The 27,011-nt window shown below is 38.0% G+C and overlaps 2 protein-coding genes and 1 long non-coding RNA gene across 4 annotated transcripts in view; 1 reads left to right on the top strand and 2 right to left on the bottom strand.

The window, feature by feature from the left end:
• Nucleotides 1-14,732, bottom strand: part of babam2 (BRISC and BRCA1 A complex member 2) — a 126,694-nt gene extending 111,962 nt beyond the window's left edge. The window contains exons 1-3 of the mRNA XM_080871203.1: nucleotides 14,611-14,732; nucleotides 12,967-13,122; nucleotides 11,083-11,159 (exon numbers count right to left, since the gene is read on the bottom strand). Of these exons, the coding sequence (XP_080727329.1) occupies nucleotides 11,083-11,159; nucleotides 12,967-13,103 (214 nt within the window). The 5' untranslated portion in view covers nucleotides 13,104-13,122; nucleotides 14,611-14,732. The remainder of the gene's footprint in view (nucleotides 1-11,082; nucleotides 11,160-12,966; nucleotides 13,123-14,610) is intronic.
• Nucleotides 1-27,011, bottom strand: part of LOC308390015 — a 215,319-nt gene that overhangs the window by 130,458 nt on the left and 57,850 nt on the right. The window lies entirely within an intron of this gene.
• Nucleotides 14,930-27,011, top strand: part of rbks (ribokinase) — a 57,842-nt gene continuing 45,760 nt past the window's right edge. The window contains exons 1-2 of one of the 2 annotated variants that reach the window (XM_080870208.1): nucleotides 14,930-14,997; nucleotides 22,081-22,142. In XM_080870208.1, coding sequence (XP_080726334.1) covers nucleotides 22,084-22,142 — 59 coding nt within the window. In that variant the 5' untranslated portion in view covers nucleotides 14,930-14,997; nucleotides 22,081-22,083. Of the gene's footprint in view, nucleotides 14,998-15,101; nucleotides 15,224-22,080; nucleotides 22,143-27,011 lie in introns of those variants that run through there. The other variant, XM_080870209.1, reaches the window with a different exon arrangement.

Below are 27,011 nucleotides of genomic sequence, written 5' to 3'. Positions count from 1 at the left end.
CTTTGATTGACAGGTGTGTTGGTATGGCCAGCTGTAGCAGATAGCTTTTGTGTTTGAGCCTTCAAATAATTTTAATGCAACTATCTGAAAGCAGTTTACTCTTCTGGCACGTGTAGTAACACATCATTAATGTAGTTGGTATTTCAGTTTTGGTGAGTGGCATTCTTCTTCTATACATGTTCTTTGGTGATTACCACTCTTAATGAGCAAAGGCAAGGCAACTTTCAAATGTACAGTAAGAAGAGAATCACTCTGCACACTCCTGTCCTATTACAATGATTACCTCAGATACCCACTGCACTCATTGTGTCACAGCTTTGCTATTCTACCGTGAAGCTACAGAAAACACCTACAAGTATACAATTAACCTTTAGACACATGAACTTAAAAAAAAACAAACTTTAAATATTACTCATATAACCAGTAGAATAAATGTAGGTGCACACAACAGCAATAAATTCTAGATTTAAAAAAAGATTATTTTTGCTTAAAGTAAAAAGGGAGAAAAACAAAATATTTCAGTAAAAAACATTATGTTTCATTTTTCTGAACTTATAGCGTTATATTCATCTTCTTTTGCCTGCTCCATTTCTAACTTTGCATGCAAACTTGCTCCACCCGAGCTGACGTCCATCTGACATACAAATCTTGCTGTTTCTCCTGGTAACTCCAAATGAAACTCTAAGCATCTTCATCTCTTCCAGCTTCCTGTCTTTTTGGCTACGTTCACACTGCAGGTCTTAATGCCCAATTCCGATTTTTTGATCAAATCCGATTTTTTTGTCTGCTTGTTCACACTACAAATAAAATGTGACAGCAAACGCGCTCTAGTGTGAACCCTCAAAGTGGCCCGCATGCGCAAAAGAAGACGTCACACACAACGTGCTCCGTTTAGACCCAGACCAAACAGTATTGTTTGACTGATGGCCCTTAATATACAGACTTCGGACTTTACGTTTCCCAATTTTTGCTTTAAGTTATTTTGTTATTTACATAATAATGTAAATAACCTAATAATTATCCTTATTGCTGTTTTAGAGAGGAGCGGTGCTTCAAAGGATAGTTGCAGATTTCTGTCAGAATCTGCAGATTATACAGTACAAATAAAATGTTCACGTTGTCTTCTCAACAGTTTCCCTAACATCTACACTGGATGGCCAGGAAGCATTCGCGATGTCTTCTCGGGCGCTTCTCCGGCACTGATAATTGGCGTCTGTCTTGTGTCACTGACGTAAAAGACGGATTTAATGCGACATGACCGTTCAAGCAGCAGTCGCTTTCTAAAACATCAGATATGTATCGGATTCAGGACCACATACGAAAGTGACCCAGATCGGATTTGAAAATATCGGATTTGTGCCGTTCACACTGACATACCATGATCGCATATGGGTCGCATAGGGTCAAAAAAAATCGGATTTGATGCGCTTTCGCCTGCAGTGTTCTGCCACGAACTCCAAACCATACATCACTGCAAGTTTTGCTTCTGTCTTGTAAAGCTTCCCTTTCAGTCTTGCAGCAATCCTTCTGTCACTCTGTCCACACCACCCTGCCTGTACTCTTCTTCACCTCTCATGGCCTGACCACTGCTTTGGATGGTTGACCCCACATATTTACTGTAAACTACATTACCATATTCAGACTCTTTGGGTTCATTATGTCTTATACATGTACTCGCCCATTTTCTGTTTAATAACTTTATTTAAAATTATTACTAACATATTGAGATAAAATTATAAAAGTATAAGCGCACACTGGAAATGGCCCTCACTGAGGGCTCACATAGCAAAGGTTGGTTCACAATGTTCTTAAATTACGTTACACAACTCTATTTCTGTGCTGCAAGACGTCCTGTTCTGCTTTTTTTTTTTTTTTGTTCCACGCAGCAACAGCAAGAAGAGGCAAACACACACATGTGGAAGTATTTTTCCAGTGGAGAAGAGTCAAACGAGGAAACGAGAGGTTGTGTCGTAAACCAGCTCCAAACCACTGGAAGCTTGACAGAAAAACTGCTGGCGTGGTTCCAGAGGGAAATGGAGGTCTTGGAAGAGCAGACTTCACAGGTTATAGAGGCTTTTGTATGATGTTTTCTTCATACATCCTTAGACAGCAAGAAGAAGCTTCACTCAAACGTGACTGCATAATGCACCTTCTCTCCAAATCTTATTCAGACAGACGTTTTATTGAAGTCAGAAGGGTACAATGTGTACAACTACAAAGCAGTACCAGCCATGTCGGTCACGTGGAAGAGGCTGGGTTTATATTGATAGTGATTAGCTGTGTACAGAGTGTGCCATGCCAAGCAGATCCATAGACCAATCTGCAGCTCTGCATCTTTGATTAGACAAACCTCTTTCCTGAGGCCAAAGCACAGGAAAGTATAACAGCTGCGTGCCACGCCAGAATACCCGTGCCAGTTTTCTTGTTCTTTGTTCAGATTGCTGCTTTCTGTCTCCATTAATTTCTGTTTAACTTTAAATACAATTCAAACAAAAATGAAATATAAATGAACAAAGTGGTGAAGGTGTTAGGGGACACGGGGTCATCCATGAGAGAATAAGGTCGAGTTGGACTATGGCAAATACTGGTCACTCTACATTCCTGTCATCACCTATGGCCGCCAACTGTGGCTAGTGAAAAAAAGAACATGGGTCCATGGCACAGCATTTTGGGGGAATTCTGGTGAAAAAATGTTTTGTGGACTAACGAAGCTGACATTAAATAACCTGGGAAGGAAGCCAACAACATGTATGATCTAAACATATCACTACATACCGCTATGAAAACATCATTATGACAGCAAAGTATGGTTCCAGGCTGCTTAGCTGGCTCTGGATATCGTTAACTCCCCACCATCAGCTAGAAAACTAATCCCCAGATATCTGACATTTATGCCAGAAATCATCATAGAAAGGGGACCTCTTCTGCTTATTTCTAGCCCCACAGTTTTATTCCTTACTCCACTAGAGTAGCTTTGCATGAGTCCTAGTTCAAAATAATCATTATTTCATACTGGGCATTCGCACGGCCACTTAGTTTGTCTGAAAGGAATAACCCCATCTTTATGACATCATACAGAACCGAGTGCGGAGAAAACAGTCTAAACAGTCTGTCTAGAACAGTTTAAACACAGTGTTTAATGCACAGGTTACTTGTATATACTCTGACCTGATTATCTTTAACTTTGGACATGTTTAATTTGAGCAACCAACACTGGAACCGAATAAATATCAGAGAAAATAAGGAAAAGAAAGGGCTCATTTAGTTTTTTTTCCACCTGCACTGGGACTGTTTAAACTTTCAAGCAACAGAGTAGGGTTATTTAAGAGCTGAGCTGTATATATGTGCCTTTCTGATAATTGCAAAAAATGTTTTCTACAAGGAACTTGTCAATCTGCTGCTCCTACAGCTTTTAACTTTTTTTTTTACCTCTGAAATATATGTATGTTTTTAACTTGTGATTCTCGTTACAACATGTTTTGCAGTGAACCACATCTAACAGAGCTAGAATAGCAAGATATATAGCTGCACAAGCCTCGGGGCTAACCCTGACTTTTCTGAATAAAAATGATTAAAAATCATAATTAATGACATTTCAGCATTTCAGAATATTAGACTATACAAACAAAACAGTCTAGGTATAACAAACATAGGCATTAAAATAAAGCATACCTGTATAATATATAAATGACCTCCAGTTATTTCAGTTAATAAAGTAGTGTAATCCATCCATCTGAGGGTTAAAGGGTGTGTTCAATAAAAACACAAATGCATAATTATGGGTGTGTTTGTGTATACTTGGGGCTTAAATGAAGATAACATTTTAAATCACATTTTAAAAACTGAATAATGCAGAAAACCTTGTCATGCCAAAGGATTCATGTTCAAGGTTCCTCCTATGACTTTATTTAACTTTGAAGAAGTCTATATCTTGTACCACTATGTGCCTTTATTGCTGGCTTGTTGGGGTTGCGGATATGTCATGTTTTTTTTTTAACTTCTGTTTCTCGAGAGACAATCCTTTAACGTCACTAAAATATAAGTTAAAGCAAAACAATCCATGAGTCTAGCCACAACATCTTTATATAGCTCATAACCATTTCTGCCAGAACAGTTCTTTTTTTGCAGATTATGCAAAATAAGAAAAACCTACTTCCTCTGTCTGGAGAAAATGTGGCCTTGCCAGGAGAACAAAATAGTAACTATGATCAAACTTAAGATGCGCACTGCGGAACTTTTTGTACATGAAATCTTGACAAATTGATAAATACAATATCAGTCTTTCCACAAATGTGGACCCCTTTTATTTATTACTAGGAGTTGCACAATAAGGGGACTCCTAATAATGCTTTGAAAACAACTCTAAAATGTGTAGGCATCTGTTCATAAGTTGATAAGTCGTCAGCCACAGCTTCACCAATCAAGCTGACATATCTGGCTTGTGTTATGTCTGTATCTTTGAAGTGGGTGAGAATATCAGCTGTAAAACCTGTTGAGAGATTTGGATCAATGTGAATGCAAAAAATATTCAAGTTATCCTGATAACTATGTTTTTTTACAAGATCTGTTACTTCAACGCATTTAATTTGTTAGGCTCCCGTAAAACTTTGGAGGCTCCAGTCACAGTCAATGCAAGCAAGCACCAATAAGTTTTGAATTTACCATCACTATCACACTGACTGATTTTCTCCCTCGGGCTCTGGAGAGAAAGCTTGTGATGTGGCGATTTGATTGAGAAGTGAGCGGCTCTTCCAGTAAACGCTCAGTGGCACAAATAGCAGCATGTTTTATTGGTGTTATTTCATTACCATCATGAGAAAAATTGCCATCTTGTTTTTGTAGTTAAGAAATTCCTGTGGTTGCCTTTGGTCTTAGTGCCTGCTCAGTAGCCGCAATTATAAAACCCACCTATGGCACTGTGTATTAAAGTGACACACAATGTTTACGAGGCAATTTTACTTGCAAGCCCAACCAAACTGACTAAAAGTCTTCCACATCATTTTAATTTCAATTTGATTTTTGGTTTTATATAATGTCAGTTCACAACAGGGGCTAAATATCACTAAAAGAGAGAACCCCAGTGACTTGATAGTGAGGAGGACAAACTCCCTTCTAACAGTTAGAGACCTCTGGCAGAACCGGACTCAGGGAGAAGCAGCCATCAGACTCCTTTTCCTCTCATCAGAGGAATGGGAGGGAAAAGAAGGGAAAATTAAGGAGCATAAAGAGAAAAACAGCAAACTTTGAGAGAGAAGAGAAACTAATGAGTAGGATTTGGAATCTCCCAATGTAACTTCAGGTAACTCTGGGTTTACTGGATTATGAAGGGGGTTCACTTCCTATTGGGCCAGGATAACTTAGGTACAGACCAGTTCTCTTCTGGAGCAGCTTATACTCAAGATAAGAGACCAAGATGTACAAAATCACTACATCAAAATACGCACTTAGCTTTCATGTTGCATCTGTTCAACTGCTCGCCAACTTAAATGTCTAATGAGCCAATCAAGGCAACAACTTGCAGGCATAGTTGAGATTGCATTCTGAATTGCAAATAAGCATCAGAATGGCAACGAAAAACCATTTAGGTGACTTTAAATGCGACAGAGGCTCGTCTGAATATTTCACAAAATGTTACTGAGCTTTTTCCACACAACCATCACTAGGATTTATATTGGATGGTTCAGAAAAGAGAAAAAATATCCAGTGAGCAGAAATATTCTGTGCAAAAATACCTTCTTGATGACACAGTTCAAAGAAGAATGGGAAGACTGCTTTGAGGTGACAGTAAGTAACTCAAATAACCACTCATTACAACCAAGGTATGCAGAAGAGCACCTCTCAATGCATCGAACCTTGAATCAGATGGTCTACAACAGCAGACGACCACACTCCTGTCAGCTAAAAACAGGAAACTGAGGCAACAATTCATATTGGCTCAACAAAATTGGACAGTAGAAGAAACTCTTGCCTGGTCTAATGAATCTTTATTTCTGCTGCAACATTGGAACAGCAGGGTCCAAATAATTTGTGTAAACATTACAGTATGGCTCCATCCTGCCTTAAATCAACAGTTCAGGATGGTGCTGGTTGTGTAATGGTGTGAGGGATAGATTTTGGCACACGTTTGGGCCTCTTAGTACCAGGTGAACGCTACTTAAATATCACAATCTGAGTATTATTGTTCATCTCCTTGTGGCCATAGTGTACCCATCTTTCTGATGGCTCCTTGCCATTACTGTACTTAAACGGCCTCCACAGTCACCAGAACTTAATCCCATTTTTGGAATGTGGTGGCACAGGAGATTCACACCATGCATTTGCAGCCATTGTCACTGTCAAAGAATGTGTCCAGCTCCTTATTGAATCTGTCCCAGTACAAGCGAGGTGTACCTAAAGTAATCAGTAAGTGCAGATGCTTAGGAATAATTTTACTGGTAAAAGCTTTATTCATATGGAAGCAATTCACCACAACAGTCAATTAAATGGGGCTTTACTGTACAGGCAAATTTGCTGTGCCAGAGTTGCAGCTGAACCCATCTTGCACGCCATTAGAATATATAAGCAACACATTAATTTAATGTAATTACACATTACATTAATTAGTATTCAATTCTCAATGCAAAAAAATGCAATTATAGTCAGGTCTTCCAGTGTTTAGTACTTTAGCACTTAAACTGCACACACATTCCTACAGGATGTTTTATATTAGAATATAGCTTACAAACTGTGCAGCCTTTCCTAACACACAGTCTCACACTGCTGCTTTGAATAGCTGGTGTTATGTGTTTAACCTCTCCAGATTTTTCTAACATTTTTTTCCTTTTGTAAAATTCACTGCTTCTCTCTTTCTTTGTAAAACTTGCTGCTCTGCTGCCAAGAGACTTCTCCATGTTTTTGATTGGTCATACGCTGCCAATTCTGTCTTTTTCATGCAAACACTGCTCATAACTCGCAGTTACACTGGGAAACCCTGGGCTGACTTGTCGAAGTGATAACCACCCTTGTGTGACTGCTTGCCCTGATTGCTGATCTTCCAACAAGTGAATCCAGATAAGGAAGAGATGTCCTGGGTTTTTTTGACCTTGCTTTGTACTTACAGTCTAAATTTGAAAAAAATGCTGAGTGAATCATGGGAAGTCTCCCTGCAGTCTAAGCATATAGCAGTTTTACAGTACCTTTATTTAGCTTATGTGCATAGATATGGTTACTTTGAAAATGATATTGATATGATATCACATATTCACTGTTATGGCCTTAAATGATGTTTCACTGCCTGTTAGACAAAAGTGCAGCTTTCAACTCTAATAACGGTTGAATTACATCTTTTTCTTTTAAATAAAACTGTTCCAGTGAAGATGTTCTCTTTCCAAAGTGCAGGCCAATTGCTCTAGACACTGAATATATTAACCTGCGCACAGATGGTGGCCTGCAAATTGAAATCATGCCAGTGGTTTAGAGTATAAAGAACACTTAAATGTTTTAAGAAATGAAGTAAAAATGGGCTAAATCATGCAATCAACAAGATTAGACTTTAATCTGCTGAATTTAAGACATTATGAATGCAACTTTCAACCCATTTCACATCCAGTTTATTAATTCTAACTCCATTTTGTACACAAAACAACTCTCACTTTTTATTTAATTTTTTTTCCTTTTGTTTTTAACGTTGATTGCAAGGAACAGACCTGATAATTATAATTATTCCACAAATGACACCCTCTTGCAACCACTCGACTGATGAAATGTTTTTTTTCGAGTAGTAATTATACAGTCAGTATTGTGCTAAAAGTCTAAATGACTGGTGACTGGATTAGTTTTGTAAGGGCCAAAATAGCTCAACAGAAATGCAGGAAAATCAACTTTGTTAATTTGTTTTTGTGCTGGGTTCATTGCTGTAATGGTTTTGAGTGTCACTGTTAAAGTACAGGTCTAGTATTGTCTCATTGTAACTGTCATAATGACCGATAGATGTCTTCTTTAGGGATCACATATTATAGCTTGTTCAGGGCCAATACCCACAATAAAAAATGAAATATAAATAAAATTTGCTGTCATTCCTATCCTGCTTCATTCCTATTGATTTCTATATCTTAGTGGTAAATAATCTGGATCATTGATCACGTTATTATTGTATTTGTCCTGGAATGTGTGCTTTTGCACACTGCATTTTTATGTGTTCACAAACCGCACTGTTCTTATTCAATTATTTTTCAATGTTATAAGCTTTCATGTGACTTTTTAAGCCATTATCTACAGATGCTGAATCTGTCACTTTCACATGACAGATCACTATGCATAATAAATAAGGAGCCCTGGCCCTTAATTAAAATCAACAAATAGCAGCAATTAAAGTAACAGCATCAGAGCATCTCATGACCCTCCTACGTTTAATGAGAGGCAGAACTGCTAGTTTACACCTGCTAATTTTCTTTGTTTCTTGCTCTGCTACCATTAGCTTGGTCTATTTTCCATATTTGTGCTGATAGTTTGTATTTCTTCTTCTTACTTTATGGAGGACAGCAGCATCTGTTACAGAGCCTCTGTAAAGCAGACTGCTAGTTTTTCCTGTTAGCTTAGACATTACTACTACTCCAGATAGCTTGACTGCAAGGCACCGAGGTGTAGCCTTAGCTTAGCTTTAACTTTACGTTACAGCAACAAAGTGACAAATTATTAATTAACAGTTAAGTGTAATGGGGAAACTTTGCATGCTAGTCACTGATGAAATAGAGCACTATTACGGTGCTGTAACTTAGCAGAAGCAGATGATTGTGAGGATTATTGGAACTTTAACTGTGAATCACAACCTATACTTTTACATTTTTATATTTTTTCAATTTGTATTTTGTCTTTTTTTAAAATCACTGTACAAACATCCATTTGTGAAGGCAACTGACTCATAGTTCCCGGTCTCAAACATCTGCACTAATGCCTCCTCAGGCTGGTTGTGTTGACAAATCTAATCATTATGATCAAAGACTAAAATAAAAAGTAAACACACCAGCCACTTCATTAGGTACACCTGTTTGTTAGCATAAATATCGGCAGCTCAATGCATTTAAGCATGCAGAAATGGTGTAGAAGACCTGGTAAAGTTACAAACATAGAATGAGTTTGAAGATGGCATGGTTCCTGCTCAAATAACCAGTTCTTCCAACCAAAATAAGTACAAGAGCACCTTGTCAACCTTCAACCAGATGGGCTACAGCAGCAGAAGACCACACCGTAGGGCTGCACGATTAATCGTTAGAAAAATCGCGATCTCGATTCATACTTATGTGCGATCTCATTTCCAAATGCCAACGATTTAAAAAAAAAAAAAAAGACAACGATTGTACTGCATTTTGATCCGGGACGTACTCTGCATGAAAACAAGCGCTCACTCTTCCTGCTCAACAAATGACAAGGGCGGAGCCTTATGGTAAATGGTAAATGGCCTGCATTTGTATAGCGCTTTTCTAGTCCATAGGACCCCAAAGCGCTTTACACTACATTCAGTCATTCACCCATTCACACACACATTCACACACTGGCGATAGCAAGCTACATTGTAGCCACAGCTGCCCTGGGGCGCACTGACAGAGGCGAGGCTGCCGGACACAGGCGCCACCGGGCCCTCTGACCACCACCAGTTATACCACGTGATACAGAAGCTGTGCCATCTGATGCTAAAATTAGCAGGGAAAAAACAACGGAGAGCACGTCAGGGATGACGAGAAAGTGACAGGAGAAAATCCGTCCCGGTCAACCACCCAAACACCAATAACGGGAACCTTATACAGCGCTTCCCTATACCCATCGAACTTCCGCAGGCACAAAAAAATTACGGAGGCTTTTACTTATCACCTGACCAAAGATATGGCTCCCATCAACACTGTGCAAAACGAGGGATTTAGGAAAATGATCAACACCCTAGACAAATGCTACACAGTGCCGTCCCGCAACTACTATTGTTGCACTACCTGCTCTATACATGCAGTGTCGAGCAACGGTGGAGACGGAATTTCAAGCAGTACAACATTTTGTAGCAACAACAAAACGTGAGACATTTGTTGTTTTATGTTTATTTATTGTTTTTATGTTCAGTTTCAACTGTTACGAAGTTGATGTGCAGTTAATAAGTGCAATAAATATTTATACTGGAAAAGAGAATCGTGAGAGAATCGTGATCTCAATTCTAAGCCAAAAAATCGTGATTCTCATTTTATGCAAAATCGTGCAGCCCTACCACACCGGGTGCCACTTTTGGTAAGAACAGCAAACTGAGGCTAGAATTCACACAGGCGCACCAAAATAGTACAACAGAAGGTTGGAAATATGTTGCCTGGTCCGATGAGTCTTATTTTCTGCTGCAACATTCAGATGGTAAAGTCAGAATTTTACATAAACACGTTTTAACGTCCATTCTGCATTCAGTTCAGGCATGTAGTGGTGATATAATGGTATAGGTGTAGTTTTTTGGCACATCTTAGAACCAATTGAGCAAGAATCCAGCTCCACGGCACACTGGAATATTGTTGATGACTATGTCAACCTTTTATGAGCACAACAATTTCAGCTATTTCAAGTTCTGTTTAATTTACTTGACCATAATAACCTTGCATGCAAACACTAAAGCGTCATTGTCAAGACAGATCTCGTTGAACTTACTCTGACCCATATTGGATGAAAGTAAATGTTTCCCCTCCAATTTTATAACATAAAATCTAAACAAAGCAGTACTGACATAAATGCAGTTTTTTGGAATGTAATGAAACCTTCATAATCTTTACTTTTTTTTTTTTTAAAGTAAACTTTTTTTACTTTAAAAAAAAACTTTGTTTGCTATTAGTTCATCACTTTCACACAGGCCAAAAATTAAGCAAGATTTCAAGCTTCTGAAGAACCTTAGCTGACTCCAAGTTCTTTATCTCACTGCTACTGCTTTATGACTTAATATGGCAAAGCAATGTTTGCTTTCCTAAAATGAATTTATCAAAACCCAACAATAAGAACAACCTATCAGCTTACTGTCAGAAGCAGAGACTGAACTCTTGTGACTAATCTGAAAATGCCAAATATGACTGTGAATCATTTACTTACATTTAAGGGTTTCTCCAGCATAGGGAATATGGAGTTTAAAGCGATCACAACAGGGACCAGGCGTCAGAGATGTACATCTGAACATGAGGGAAGATGAAAACACAGACATTCAAATCAAGTAATCAGTTAACATCAGGGATTTTTTTAGGATCAGTATAGAGATAAAACAAATATATTGCTGTTTAGGAAGAGTTTGATATTTTTTTGACACTTTATCTTTATAGAAACAACACATACATTATTCACATTTTTACACAGTCTTGATCAAAAGTTTAAGACCACTTGAAAAATGGCAAAAATCATATTTTGCATGGTTGGATCTTAACAAAGTTCCAAGTAGAGCTTCAATATGCAACAAGAAGAAAAGGAAGGAAGACAAAACATTTTTTTGAGCATGCAATTTATTGAAAACAACACTTAAAATGAAACAGGCCGTTTTACAGGCAATCAAAAGTTTAGGACCACATGCCTTAAAAGCAAAAATCTCTCATTTCTTCTTGTTGCGTGTTGAAACTCTACTTGGGACCTTGTTAAGATCCAACCATGCGAGTTTGTTGGGGAAGAACTTGATCAACCTGCCAGTCCTGACCAAAACCTGATAGAACACCTTTGGCATCAATTAGAGCAGAGACTGTGAGCCAGGTGATCTCATTCAACATCAGTGTCTGACCTCACAAATATACTTCTGGAAGAATGGTCAAAAACTCCCATAAACACACTCCTAAACCATGTGGAAAGCCTTCCCAGAAGAGTTGAAGCTCTAAAGGGTGGGTCGAAATCATATTAAAAACTATGGATTAGGAAAGGGATGCCACACAAGTTCATATGCGTATGAAGGCAGACAAGCAATATACTTTTGCCAATATAGTGCATATGTGCACATGCAGATCTCAAATTAAAATGAATACAGAACAATTCTGAAATTACATATTATCTTAAGTCTAGTATTAAAAACTCATTAGTATAAGTTAAGCAGACAATTATTCTGCAGTGAAAACTCCACAAAACAGTATTTAATACTTTTCTTTTAGTAAAGCAAATCTCTTTGGATTTGGGGCTGTTTGTGACACAAAACAAAGAATCTTAGGCACTCTTTTTGGCTCACCGGGCCTAAAATGGACCCTGTGCATTCCCATGAAATAATCAATGTTCACTTAGTTCTCCAAGCTTTCTGAAGATCTTCCAAAGTTGAACAGTATCTGGTCTCAGTGGAAGGGTGGTTGTAAAGAATAAGTTCAAAAGCAAGGCAAACAGTGAGAAAATGCTGAGGTATGCCAAATTACACAAAAGCTGAACTGAATATTACTGACAACAGGTCCTATGGTGTAATGTATCCAAATTTGATCCTGGCAATGATATTTAACACACTGCCAAGGCAGGATAAGCACACCTGGAAAATGGAAAGCTCAGTCATGGATTGGCAACCCAAGAGCTCAGACCTCAACATTGTTGAAGCAGTGCTGGATCATCTTGACAGAAAACAAAAGGTAGCCAACATCCAGAGAAGAGCCTTGAATGTCTTTTAAGAAGCCCAGATAACTATTCTTGGGAACTGCTTACAGAAATTACGAGAAAGCTTGCCCAAGAGATTTCAGAATAGAGCTGGTCATACCAAATATTGACTTTCAAACTCATTAGAACATCACAGACAGTTTCCCCCCTTATAGACTGTATTTCCATGTATGCTTGCAGATGCTTTAATAGATCACTGCAACCATTTCCCATTTTATGAGCAACATATTAAAAAAAGTATAGTGGCGAAAAAATCTTTGCAAAAACCTTGTGGGTTGGTCCAAAACCTTTGTACAGTACTGTAACAATATTTGTCATTTAGCTCCTTTTTTCTTACAGACATCATTTGTGTAACATGTGATTAGTCCTCACCCAGTTTTGAGATCTGTGACACGGAGGCAGTTTGTGGAATCAAGCCCCACACGGCCATTCCTCACCACACTGCACAGCAGGGGACGCAGCTCAGGTGAGATCCGGTGCAGTGCGACTTCAGGGGACATATTGTTCATTTTACCCACTGTGAGCAGTCTGTAGAGACACGATAACAGTATAGAAATGCTTTGAATTATTTTATTAAAAAGCTAATTAACACAGTAGAAAGATTAAATATTAGTATTTGGTATCGATCTGCTGCCAGTTGTTTTACCCTGTTAGAATTCTAACAAAACATAGGTCCGAATTTGTTTTTCAACGATTAACCTTAGGTCAGCCAAACCTCATCCAGTCTCTTCAACCTGCTCCCTACTTTTCTTTAGATCCAGTGAAACACAGTGAATCTCCTTCTGATCTTCTACATCTGCGCTTTCTCCCCATAAAGCCATAGTGCTACTCACTGATTACCACCTTTCTTCTTAACCTAGGTTTAACAACACTTTCCCATAGCTTCATGGTATGAAGCTACAGAGACATTGGCTTTATGCCTCTGTAGTTGCATACAGATCTGCACAATACCCTTGTTCTGTACCAGTATACTCAGATGTCTCTCACCATCCAAGACTGTGTTCAGCCATCTGGTTAACAAGTCCACTGCCCTCACTCACAGATATAGCCATACCTCCACAGGTATGTCATCTAGACTAGCCACTTTCAACACTTCATTCTTTTCATAGCTAACCTTACTTCCTCCTTATTATTTCTCTGCACTTCCCGATTACCAACTGTCCTTCATTTGTCTTTCTCTTTCTCTCATTTTCTTCAAGGGAACTAATTTTTGAAAAACATTAAAGAACAGTTACAGTGGCAACAGACCCTGATTTATCTGGGACATTTTGTAACAAATCGAAAACATCTACAAAGTAAAATTGAGCCTTGTAATCAACGAAGTAGTATAAATAAAGACAATTGTTTCATTATTATCCTTTTTAAACTACAAACTTTAACTATGATTAAATATGCATTTTTTCATCATAATTTAAAAAAAAAAACTATTTCCCCCTTTCCATATAAGTCAAAGGCAATAAATGCATATATCGAAAGTATTTTTTCACTCCCTATAGCTTTCCAAAAATGCAATATCGCTGGCTTTACTTTTCAGCTATCATTTCCTGGTATTATAGAAATGTTTTCCCCTTCCTGTTTTAAAATTGCTACCTTTCTATCCAACTTTTTCTGAAAAATACAGATTTTAAGAGAAGAATAAAGCACAGTAACACAATATCCACAAAACATTTCTTAAAAGTTTAGTGTTAATATAAAAACATTAGAAGGAAGCTGGTTTAGTTGCAACACTGGAAGCTTCCTTTCGCACTATAAGCACACATGGAAAACACATATTACATATAATGTTGTAACATTTTAACGTTCTAATTTGGTGATACATTGAATGCGTTAAGGGTAAATTAGTGTTTATGCCACAGTTTGTAATTCAGATGCTCATAGGTTTGGCATCGTTAGCCACTGTTAGCTTAGCTCATACTTATGCGTCAAATTAACACGATTTAAACGTATAGCGTCCTCAAAACCTCCCCTGCCCATTTCCGTCCATTTCAATACAGCCTGCGGCGGGTGTGTGAGTACCTGAGAGAGATAGAAGTCTTTAAATTTCAGGGTAAAGTCCAATGTTTACTTCATACTCTGATCAATTTCCCCGGTTCATATTGTTATTGGGTCCTTGTGATAGCCCCACAGTTAGGTGCCTCTCATAATGCCTGTGGGTAAATTTACTTTCATTCTCTTGCAGGAGCCGAATTTCCTCGTGATATATTACCTATGGCGCGGTTTTGTTTGGTATTTTTATATCTTAACACTGTCAAATAAATCTAAACGTTTATTCATTAATAAAATGACAGTGGTTGATCTGGCAATAGCGATAACGCCAGGGACCTGTCACCGTGCACTTTGACCTTGGACTTCAAGTAGTGGGTATTCAGTTTTACAATCCGCAGGAGATTATTTGAATTCCAGGTAATTTAACACACTTCATTTTACTTTGGAGGTTGTCTAATTGATCCGGGTCATGATCTTTTAGTTTTTTGATCGGTTTATTCCTCAAATACTTGAGGTGTCAGAGTATTTGGCTGCATATGTAATGACATGTACTAAGAGTTTACAGTACACCAATAATACAAGATATTTGGGCTTGTACACGACATTACCATATGCTAAAATGGATAAAGAGAACAATTAACAAGTAAGTACAGTAAAGTACGTGCATTTCTAATATGTGAATAAATTACCATAAAAGAAAAGATTTTATGATACTGAGCTTTTAAAAGATTAAGGTTGACTTAATGGTTCTTTTAGTTATTTTCCTAAGCTTGAGTTATACTGGATCATTGAATTTGATACCAGTTTTAAACCATTATTCATGATATACTTGGATCAGCTACAACTATTAAAATCACCTACCTAAAAATTATCTTCCCTCTCCACCACCATTACAACTGCCATCATCACCGAGGCCTAGATATAGGATCTCTGGAGGGCTCCTACAGTTTTTGAGATTGAGACTTGCGAACAGATTGTAGGGTTTTCAGTTCTGGATCGTGGGAGCTGCAGATTTTGTCAAGCCCTTCAGAGCCTTTTGTGTTCCTCCAGCAGTTCTTGAGCAAGTTTTGCTAAACGTATAGGGATGGATTCAGCTTGTTCCAGTTTCAGTCCGATGCAAATACTTTGACTTAAGGCAGCGATACCATTGTTAAAATAAAAATGATTTCTGCTTTTTTTAATATAGCAAATTTCATTACACATAAACTCAATATATTTACCATAAAAGCTAAAAACTATGTAAGTCGACAATGTCTTGAGGGGATAAAAACAACAAAATAAAATACTAGTTAACACACATGTGCGCATATACACACACAGACCAGACACAGCTGTCAAGTGCAAACCTACAAGAATAAAAAAGTTTTAAGTATGTTTTTCAGTGTAGACACAGATATAATTGATCTCAGTTTAGCAGGAAGCTAGTTACAAAGAACAGGATTACAGTAACAATAATATTAATATTAATAATTCAGGGAACCATTAAAAGATGTCCTGAGATGTCTAACAAGGTTTTAGACACTGATCAAGTCAGAGATGTTCCACTGAGTAATCATCACTTTGACTGACGCTGGAAATTATCCTTTTTTTATATGCAAGTACACACTGATTTCCTAACTTTATAAAATAAAATGTAAGAAATGTACCAAAGATAATACATTACAGCAGGATAAAAATAATTAAAATATTCATATCTAGTCTCCTATCAGTTCATTGTGAGAACTATTTCTTCAGACTGCTGTCATTTATATTCAATGTACTCTAGATTATCCTTTCCTGGTCTCACAGTTTCACTGAGTCCACCTCCTTCGACTGCTCCTTACACACACATTGGGCTGACAAGAAACGTGCGATGTGAAAATATATTAATGGAGTGAAACAAAACGTCACCGGTGTTACTGTAAGTGCAGTAAAAGCTTCCAAACAACAACAGAAGATAACAACAGTGACAGCGAGTAAGCTAAGAAAATATTCTTGGAAGTTTTTAGTAATTTCTGCTCTCTTGACCACAGTTTGTGGTTAAACTAAAAGCTTTTGCAAATATCAAAATGAAAAATGTTGATGTAGGTAGAGTCCAATGCTTCCAAGCTGCTGAGGCTTTGTTGTCATCTTCCTCCATCCTATGTTAGTCTTCCCACCAGTTATCAGTGCACTGCTTCCATCAGATGGTGAATTAAACACAGAACAATATAGAACTCAATTAAGTGGATCAGTCATAGTCCATCTTATTGTCACTGATATGCAATTTAAATATTGGATCAGTGCAAAGTATAATCAAACACAGTCAATCTTTTTTAATACATTTCCAGCAGTGTATTTCACAATCCACTTACAACACCATTGTGCGTGTTCTCCGCAACAAACAAGCAGACCTACTCTGAATTACAGTTTTTAAAGAAAATGTTTGTTTTGTTGCTTATTAAACAAAGCCGACTGCAATACTTCTATATATGTAACAGGCTACCATTGGCTGATAATATTAGTCATTTGATATATTGGTTGATTATTGTCTTTGAAGTTGACCTTTATCTCGAGCTTGAACGATATGGTAAAAAATACACTACATACACCCCCACTAATATTTGGTTAAATATGCTTTAGCAAGTTGCACCTCAACCAAATGCTTTTGGTAGCCATCAACAAGCTTCTGGCATAATTTAAAGATAATCCTCAAGGCTTCATTTTTGGCTCCAAGAGACCTTTCCAACTCGTGTAAATTTACAATTCTTCTTCTTAGAGCTTCACAGACTTCTGAGATCTTCATAAAGTTACCATGATATCCATGCTCATGAACCATGAACTTTTGACCAAAACTGTATAACCTGGTGTAATTTGCTGGGGATGGATTGGAGGAATTTCTAGCCTATCACAATAGGAGCTCGCTGCTCCTGCATTTTTTTTTTGCCCTCCACTTACTGATTTTTAGCAGGGCAACTTTAAATGGTCTGTTTTGCAAACAGCACTAAAATAAAAATGGAAATTCAATGCCAGCACTCCTGCCGCAGTAGAAATGACACCACATATGGTGGGTCATCCTGGCCCCTTTCCAAATCTGCATTGATCCATGCATGACTATTAATTTACCATCAAGCTCCAACAGTGACTCCAACCAAGTTCCAACTACTGCTAGCTAAATAAAAAAAAAAAGAAGAAAAGCATTCAGATTAGCAGGTCATTATATTATATAGAAGCCTCAACAAAAAAGATCTACAAATATTAATACTAAGGTTCAAGGTTGGCTAATAAGTACCTCTCTTCAAGGGTACAGCCCTTTATTTTAGCTTTAGTGACAAGCTGTTGTAACACTAAAAGTGCAGTAAAGGTTTTTGGTTTCTGAGAGTGTATTTAGCATGGAGTGAACATGTGAAAGACCTGAAATATGTCATTTCTTGTGCAAACAGAACAACCCTAACTTGCAAAATAAAAATGAAAGGTGATCACAAAGGCATAGAAATTATATCAGTGCACCGGGCGAGACCGTATGAGGGCAGTTTTGTCTGATTCACCACTGGGAATTTCCACCTTCCTGGGAGTGATTCACAGTCAGTCTCAAAGCATCCAGAAAAAACAGCCCCCCCCCCAAGAAATATGTTGAGCCAAAGTACTCTGGTGAAATTGTTTACTAGTTCAACTCTCAGCTTGAAGTTGGTCTAACTTAAGTGGTTAGGAGGTTATGACACCGGGAATTGAAATAAAACAAATGCAGCTAGCGTTTGTGTGTGGGTAGAGCTGGAAAAAGTGTCTATAATCTGAACGTATCTGAACATTTGTTATACAGATATGGTCATATCATTGCCATAAAAATAGTTTCCAGTTAAGCCAGACACTGGGAAGAATGCAGGCTCACAAGGGTTTTTACAGTTGATCCAAAAGTTTTTTCTTTGGGATTTTGTTTGCAGTTCAGTCTAAAACCAGAGTTAACAAAGTGCAGACTTTGTATCATTTTATGCAACCTGACACACAGTTACAAGACAAGAGTGCAATATTATACCTTTAATCACCTATAGGTTCATGTAGTGTGTTAATAATATAGCAAAACAGACAGAACTTTCAGTTTTATCTCTTATATTAGCTTGGATTTCTAAACTATTTACTAGCAAAAAAATGGAATATTACCCGCAAAACACAAAGCATCGTCCTCCATAGCTGAAAACTGAAGCCAACACAGAAACACCAAAAGCTGAAGTTTCTTCTAATGGTTACTGGAAGCTGATTTTAAAACTTAGTTAATCTCCATAGACTCACATATGCAATTTTAAAAGAGAAATAACAAATTTATAGCCTACTACAAAAAGCAGTCGTTATCTCTATAGCTAATTTCCTTCTTCATGGCAGCTGTACGTAGAGTGATTTTTTTTATAACTCAACTGCTCAGATTTTGGTAAAGCTTAAAATTGAGGGTGCTGTCACTGAGAGGTGGCTGTATCTGCTAAGGCCCCAGTCACACAGGCCTAGACCAGTCAGCAACCACCAGTTTCTAGAGAAAATGTGTATTACTCAACTGTTTGCCTAGTGGTCCCTGGAGGTTGTTGGCATATGCCAAATGACATCGGTTACAAAAGAGGAGCACTTGTTGTGATTGCTTTGGTTGTTAGCAGATTGTCTAAGTCACCCATAGTTTGCATGCAAGGTGCAGACCTTTCTGCAAATATTGCCATTTACTCTCTGAAGTGTACAAAATGTGCAGGTTTTATTTTGAAGGTGAATACTGACCATTCTGTGTTATACTTTCCACAGTTCCACTACCACTTGGCAAGTATTTTACAAGAGTTTGCAGGCATGTCGGTGTCTGTTGTGCAACCTCATAGTGACCAAAGCAATCAAAGATGTTTTTGAATCTACACTTTTTACCTCTTTCCAACCAATTTCAAACTAGTGACTACCAGCAAACTCCAGTAACTGGAACGTGCATTTTTCCCCTGTGTCCCATTTTTGCCAGATTGTTGCTGATTAGCCTCAAGACCTGTGTGACTGAGACCTAACTGTCTTCTAGGTTTTCACCTTAGCTAATTGTCACGAACAGTTAGGGATCTCTAGACCATGCTTGGGACTGCTGGTGCCTTTTTGAGTATTTTATTTATAATTATCTGAAAAATAATTACAGTAACATGATTTATTGTGTGGCTATTTTTACCAGCAGATGGTCTATTCCAGGGGTCGGCAACATGCGGCTCCGGAGCCGCATGTTGCTCTTTAGTCCTTATAGTGCGGCTCCGTGTGGTTTGGGAAAATAAATTAGAAGTATTTAGCTGAAGTGTATTTTATTTATGTTAGTTATTTTTTAACTTGTAGTTCTAAATTGGAAGATTATTGTGATATTGAAATATAAAAATAAAATTATATTCTATTATTTTTTCATCGCTCTAAATAAGCGTCACACTCGCGGAAGCCGGTGTACCCGCCGAAACGCCGTGCATATATCAAGACTTTCAGCCTCAGGTAGGCCAATTATGGACCTTCGGATCCACATTATGTCACCACCGTGAACTATGTTAAAAACAAACACCGCTCACGCCTCACAGATGACAGCGTACAGTCCTGGGTAAAGATGTAAGTGACTTCGTACAGCCCCGATTTGCAGACGCTGTGCGCAGAGGTTCAGGAGCAGAAGTCCCATTATAAAGATATCACGGTAGAACCGATGATGTTTCCATCAACATGCTTTTCAGCATCTCTTTATTGACCACTTTTCACACACGGTTGCTGCAGGCATACAGCCGGCTGTAGCTTTTCAGCTCACAGCCCGACAACACAACAGCATAGATAGCACAGACGTTAAGGTGGCGAGGCGTGATTGCGGGTGTCGCTCAGGTGCGTCCGCCTCCCCTGCAGCGGCACTGCAGACCACGCCCCGCTACACACATTAACCAGGTAAAATACATATTTAGGCAGAATTTTGCAAATATATATTTTTCAATTTTTTGCAGCATAGTGCTTTTTTTCCAATTATTTTTTAAAAGTCAGGTCAAGGCTCCAAAAGCCCAAAGGCGATATAAGGGTGGCGGCTCACAACAGTTTTTGTTTGCTACATGGATCATTTTAGTTCAGCTGGGTGTCTTTCCTTTTCTTATATTTCTTTAAGAGTTCAAAATGTGTTAATTACATAAATAATTTTCTCTGTAACATTTCATGGATTTCATAAGCAACACACTTTAGTTGTTCACACAAAGCATAAGGTAAAAAAAACAATATATACAGTGTTATCTTCATTTTAGATGTCAAAATGTATTTGCGGCTCCCAGTGTTTTCTTTTGCGTGGAAACCGGGTCCAAATGGCTCTTTGGGTGTTAAATGTTGCTGACCCCTGGTCTATTCTCTTGTTTTGGTAAATGAAGTTCTAGGATTTTATTTGGATGTTACTTATTAGCATTTGACCATTCGACAAATTAGCATTTGTCTGCATCTGTAGATGCAGTTTGTAAACCAAGCTAGCAAGCATCAGCATATTGCTTTGTATCCCACCTTCTTGTCCACATATTGTCATTCCAAGATGCAATAAACCAACATGGTGGCTGCAAAAATGCTAACACTGCTTCCAGAAAAATAACAATCTGCATCCTTCTTTCAAACACAGTCTGCGCTTAAAACAGCATGCATCATATTATTTTAAAAAAAGTGTTTAATATGTGTGAACCTCAATCACATGCTGGCTACACGCTAAAGTATCACTCATAAAAAAAATTTAAAAACTGCAGGTCTAAAATTGTATCACATTGTGCATGCGACTTTAATTACACTGTTTGTAGTGTTTAACATGCCCTTTCCTTAATGTGCTTTTTTTTTTTTAACACATTTTGCAACACCTTTTTATAGCAAACGCTTAATATAAATGAAGTTTCTCACATTGGTCTGCTGAGCATCATAGCTCAGCTCAAGTTTAACTAGTAAGTGAGAATTTTGAAAGGGGTTCCCTGCTAATTCAAGTGGTCAGACAATGCAGTTCTTCACTGTAGTGAAGTTCTTGATGCCTGCAGAGAGAAGACACTATTCTGCAAGATGTGGGAGAGAGAATTGAGCCATCCTACAGCCAGCGGCCAAGCTTTCCAAGTCTTCCACTGCCTAGGAAGAGATTTGAAGAGATTAACACACTAGCATTAGCTCCGATACAAGCAGAGGATTGAATTAATTAAAGACTTTGCTGTGCTGCGGTGCATTCACATGGTGTAGCATTGAAACTGTCGCCACCCCACCCCCAGTAAGACTGGAATTTGTCCAACTCAGCCAGCCATGAATGCTCTATTTTTACCTTCTTCCTTGTTTCACTCAAGCTCATGCTAATGTGAGAGATAAATAAAATCAAGTGATTTTTGTTTGGAGGCTGTTGAGAAACTAGTTTACATATTTTGCCTGAAATGCCCCCATCAAGCTGCGGCTAAAGTCCTTCTGTCTGTTTTTTGAATGTTGTGAAATTCATTGAACAGTTAATTTAAATTGAGAAAGGGCAATTGTTCCTGTTGTAATAATACAACCGTATGTGTTTGTGTGGCTTTTAATCATCAGATCATGACTGAGAAGGTCTTTGATATTGTGGTGGTTGGCTCCTGTATGACTGACTTGGTGAGGTAAGTAGATTTAGTCCATTATTTAACTTTAAATCTGGTAAATCGATGATAGCATGTGAAACAAGTTGTTCCACTGACAATGATTATAAATCATCTTAAAATTTTATGAGAAGGCTAAATCTGGGTGCAGGAAACGCCTCTGCTTCCTCAGGTGGACCCAACAGGAAACAGCACATTACCATGTTAGGAAACTAATTTCAAAAATGTTCAGCAGACTTTGTCAAATTTGTGTCAAGTCCCGATGTGGCTTTGCTTATTAGTTAGAATTGTGGTCAGAGGTTTATGTAAGTGCATCTCATGGATGAACGTCATTGTAATTTTGGTCTTTTGATGATTTCTTTGAACTTTTCCAGGGTGGAGTTAATAAGGAGCATACCCTTTAATGCCTGAAAAAAAACCAAGTATAAAAATATACAGGCTCACATGGTTAGAATATAATTTATTTTTTGATAGCTATCAACAAGCTTCTGGTTTAATTCTGGCTGGATATCTGACCACTCTTCTTGGCAGAACTGATCATGCAAATTGGTTGGTTTCCTGGCATGGATCCAGCATTTAGGCACAGTACACAATCAATAAATATATATGGCTTTAGGAAGACCATTCCAGAAGCTTAATGTTAGCCTGCTTAATCAACTTGTTTCACTGTGGACAGTAATGCTGGTGTTTCAGCAGTTTCCAGTTCATGGCAGGCTTAAGCTGTGGTGGTTTCTGGGTTGTTCCTGAACATCCTAACCAATTTCCTCTCACCTAAATGTAACAATTTGGGTCTTGTTCTAGACTTTGGCAAAGTGGTGACACATCTGTAACTTGTACTTATGAAACTTGGTTGAACTGATGACCTTGAAATCTGCGGTTGAATAGAAACAGCTACAAGAGACATTCCCAACTTGTGTAAATCTACAACTTACTTTCTTAAATCTTCAGTTTATTGGACTTTCCCATTGTTCTGAGTCAGTCAAGTGGGTGCTGTCAACCTAATTTATATGTTCATATTAAACAAGGGCAACAGGTCAAATAATCAGGTAAACAGATGGAAAGGTAATATCATTGTGAAGAGTGAAGCACTTCAGACTTCAGAATGATATGCTAAGGTGAGTTTTGGCTTTCTTGCCCATAAGTCTGCTTTGGATGACATAAATTTCGTCATCAGATAATGAGTGTGGACTTTGGGCAGATGTCGGTGTATCAGCTTCACATTTGCCTTCTGGGCAGACTTCAAGCTGATTTCATGACAGCATAACGTAAATAACTTCTGAGGGCAACAGCCAGTATTGGTGGGTCACAGCAATGGTCTCATATAAAAAGCCAAGACAAAACAAAGACTTTGAAAACAAGACTTCCTGTTCTGCATGCAAGTCTTTTAGTGCAGTCTGATTATGATTGCAGACAAAGTCTGAAAAACTGAGTTGTATCAGATTATAGCCAAAGATTTCAAGATTGTGTTTCATCCATTGCATTCCTGTTTTCCACGGTTAATCTGCCTGCAGCCTGTTCAAACGTCAGTGCTACTCCATCAACAAATGGAAACCAAGACCCAGGTTTCCTACAGATTGTGCATATTTAAATGCATATAACTGTTTATATAAATTTGTTTTGAAGCTGTAAATCTGCCACCATTATCAGTGTAAACTGTAAAAGCTCAGGCTTAGCAACAGTAACTCAGAGGATGCACCTCAGAAAACAGTCAATTGTCTTTGCTTGTTTCCCTTTATTATTATTAACCACTGCAGCCAGCCTTTTCCTCCAGGGATTTTATTTTGACATGCACGCCTGATGGAAAATATGGCATAAGGGCTTAGGGGTGTTTTCCATCAGCCTGAAATGGTCTGCAAAGTCTTCCTACACTGGAATAGAGGAAGTGTTCTAAAGTTAGACAATGCTGCTGCATTTTCAGTATTTGTCCTAAAAGCCCCCTGAGTTACAGGAAACATCAGCAGTGTGCGTGTGTTTGGCTCAACGGCTTTCAGGCCATTAGGCAGTAATAAAGGGCAGGCTCCAGGTTCTAATCCGTCTATTAGATTGCAAAACACGTTCATATTGGACTGAAGAATGCTGCCATCAGCTTTCATGGCATTTTTAAAAACACATGATTTTTTTTAAGTGAATCAAAATTAAAAAAAAAATAGACAGCAGAGAACTGAATTAAATGGAAATAATTTAAATTATTGAGCAAAAAGTTGTAGGCTGATGTTTTAGTTTTGTACGCCTACCCTTTCCCAGCATTTTTGTAACTACAATTTTTGAAAAGACCAGTAAAAGTAATAAATTAAAAACAAGGAAATAAACAAGATAAAAACAAATGTTCAGTAAACAATGGTTATCATACCTCAGTTTGTTTAGCTCTTGATTTTTAGCTTGTCAGTTGGTACATAAAAAGCGAATCTATTAGTCTAAGATATACAAATGATTAAAGCGCACGTTTTATGTTACTGTTATTTGTAAGTAGATGTTTTTTTTAAATCTTGGACTTTACAAGTCCAGCTTTGAATGATTCACAGTTCAAAATAATCCTTATTTATTGTATGGTGCTTCCTTAGAGAATTCAAAGGCCTTTATATTCCAAATCTAAGTCATGTACAATAACCAACAAGAGACCGGTGATGTATAAAGTCTTATGGAGGCGCTAGATTGTGTAAACGCAATATTCTTGTAGCATCTCTTGCATTTTCTTCAGCACAGAGGACGGCCTGTTTTCATGAAAAATCGGTTGGAACTTCTCTAATTTAAATGAGACAATGTGTGGCAAGAAGTGTCATTTGTGCTTTTACAATGATTCGTAATTGATGAATATCTTTCCAGCTTTATCAAAATTAAAAACTCCCTGGCACATCCAAAGAGTCTCACACGAATGCTTTGTCTCATCATTATATATTCTGATGAGTTTTAAAGTCATTCTCTTTAATTTGTGTTTGCAGTAAAAAATGCTGTAGGGGTGAAGCAATAAGATCAGCTAGAAAAGAGAGCATCTAACTGGGCCCTGTGCTGTGAAGCAGGTTCAGCATACCCAGAATATCTTTTGCTTATCTGGCTTCACTTACTCGAACCAATCAGGTTAAGCGATCATAAAAAGCTAAATTTTACCACCTCAATAAGTGAACATAGGGTCCACCTCAGGTCTGCCTCTGGTTTTACAACAGAAAGGAAACTAAAATGCTGAAAAATATGACGAGATTAAACATATTGTACTGAAAGCAACAAAGCTGCTGCAGTAAAGCAGCAGAGTGTGCCGCGTGAGAGAGTGTGAGAAAGGAGAAAAGTATGGAAATAAAAATGCTCTATGAACGTGTGAGCACTTGACGACAAAAGAAAAGTTGGAAAAAATGTCAACTGTGTAAGTTAATGCTAAAGTGAATCTATATTTCCTACTGATGCTCTTTTTGAAGGACAAAAACTTGATTTAATCTCTTAATATGCACTCACTGAAGTCCGGGTGATCTTCCAGGAGTAGTGACTCTATTTTGCAGTGTTCTGAATTATTCAGTAGGCAGTGATTACATGCTTGTCAGTCTTTTACCTCGAACACAATCTGCCCTTGAGTAGGTTAGGTCTGCAGTGTAAGTTACCATGGCGATGTGAACCACCTGCATAGCAGAGAAAACTCCATGTTCCATGGAGAGGACCAAATCCTGCTGTGTCGTATAGACCTGCAAACACAAATGACAGATTGGTTGAAATGTGTGTAGTAAATAGATTAATAATGTTTATGATGACTTAGTTTCATACAACTTGGATCATAGAGAAGCAGACAGAAATTATGGATGCATGTATTAGCCTGAATTATGCATTACAAACTTGATGGTCAACCAAATTATGAGTTTCCACAAATCAAAATCGCTATTTATCCCTTCCTCTAATTGGCATCATTTTACAAACAAATGAAGGCTTTTAAAGCATTCTGAATCCTAGGTTCACATGTACATACAGTATGCTCATGTTTATTAGGAACATTCATCACTGTAATAATACATATGTGACCAAAAATAAAGAAAATCAGAGTATGTCCACTTAATTTCTGGTCTAAAAGGTGGGACCATCTGATGGTAAATTCAAGTCAAACTGTGCAGATGATCTGGTATAATTCCTGCTTGCTAAAATGTCAGCGTTGCATCATCCTCGTACGTGGTGAAATTTGTTGAGCCAAGTAGGATCCATTCCCACAATCATTAGTCATCAACTGCAGCACAATGGGTTAGTTTGAAACAATTTGTCATCCTCTTTTACCAGAACCTTTGCAAGCAAATGACACAATCTCAAAAGGCATATAAATCAGCTGTGATGGCAAAAGTCTCAGTGGGCTCCAGCCAACTAAATGTCTTCCTCTCAGCGTGAAGAAGTGTGGAGATCGCGCAACAGTTTGTGTCATGCTGCGTCTTTTATATTTTTATGTGAAAAACATATATGACTGACAGGTGAGGGGAGCAATAACTGTCATGACTGTCACCTGCATGCCAACGACTGAAGCTCTGAATAAACAACAAACAAAATATGAGCTGCAGAAAAAGTTTCATAGCAGCTTTGCACAAAGTTGTCGCTTGACTGTCCACACTTATCAGAAACACATGCCTTCTCCTACTGCGAGTTTTTTTGGGAAAGGAAAGGCACTTTTTGGTTGCTTATTAGCAATTCAAGCAGTGACTTTCTGCTTTGAAGGGCAGGAGATGTCAATTAAGGCTCTAATAAGCTAATGGGAAATAGCCTGTTTTTGGTGGCAGGGAGTGTGTGTGTGTGTGCGTGTGTGTGTGTGGTGGGGCTTTTTTGGATGGAGATCAGAATGTGGATAGGGGAATACATTTGCAGCCCTTCAAAGTGATATGCATGACTTTGAAGTTAGAAATCCAGTTGTCTTGAACAGCCAGTGTTTGGGTG

The sequence above is a fragment of the Rhamphochromis sp. 'chilingali' genome (assembly GCF_963969265.1).
Source record: "Rhamphochromis sp. 'chilingali' genome assembly, chromosome: 21".
In the NCBI taxonomy this organism is placed as follows: domain Eukaryota; kingdom Metazoa; phylum Chordata; class Actinopteri; order Cichliformes; family Cichlidae; genus Rhamphochromis; species Rhamphochromis sp. 'chilingali'.
Note: the sequence above shows the minus strand (reverse complement) of the source record. Positions and strands in the feature narration are given on the sequence as shown.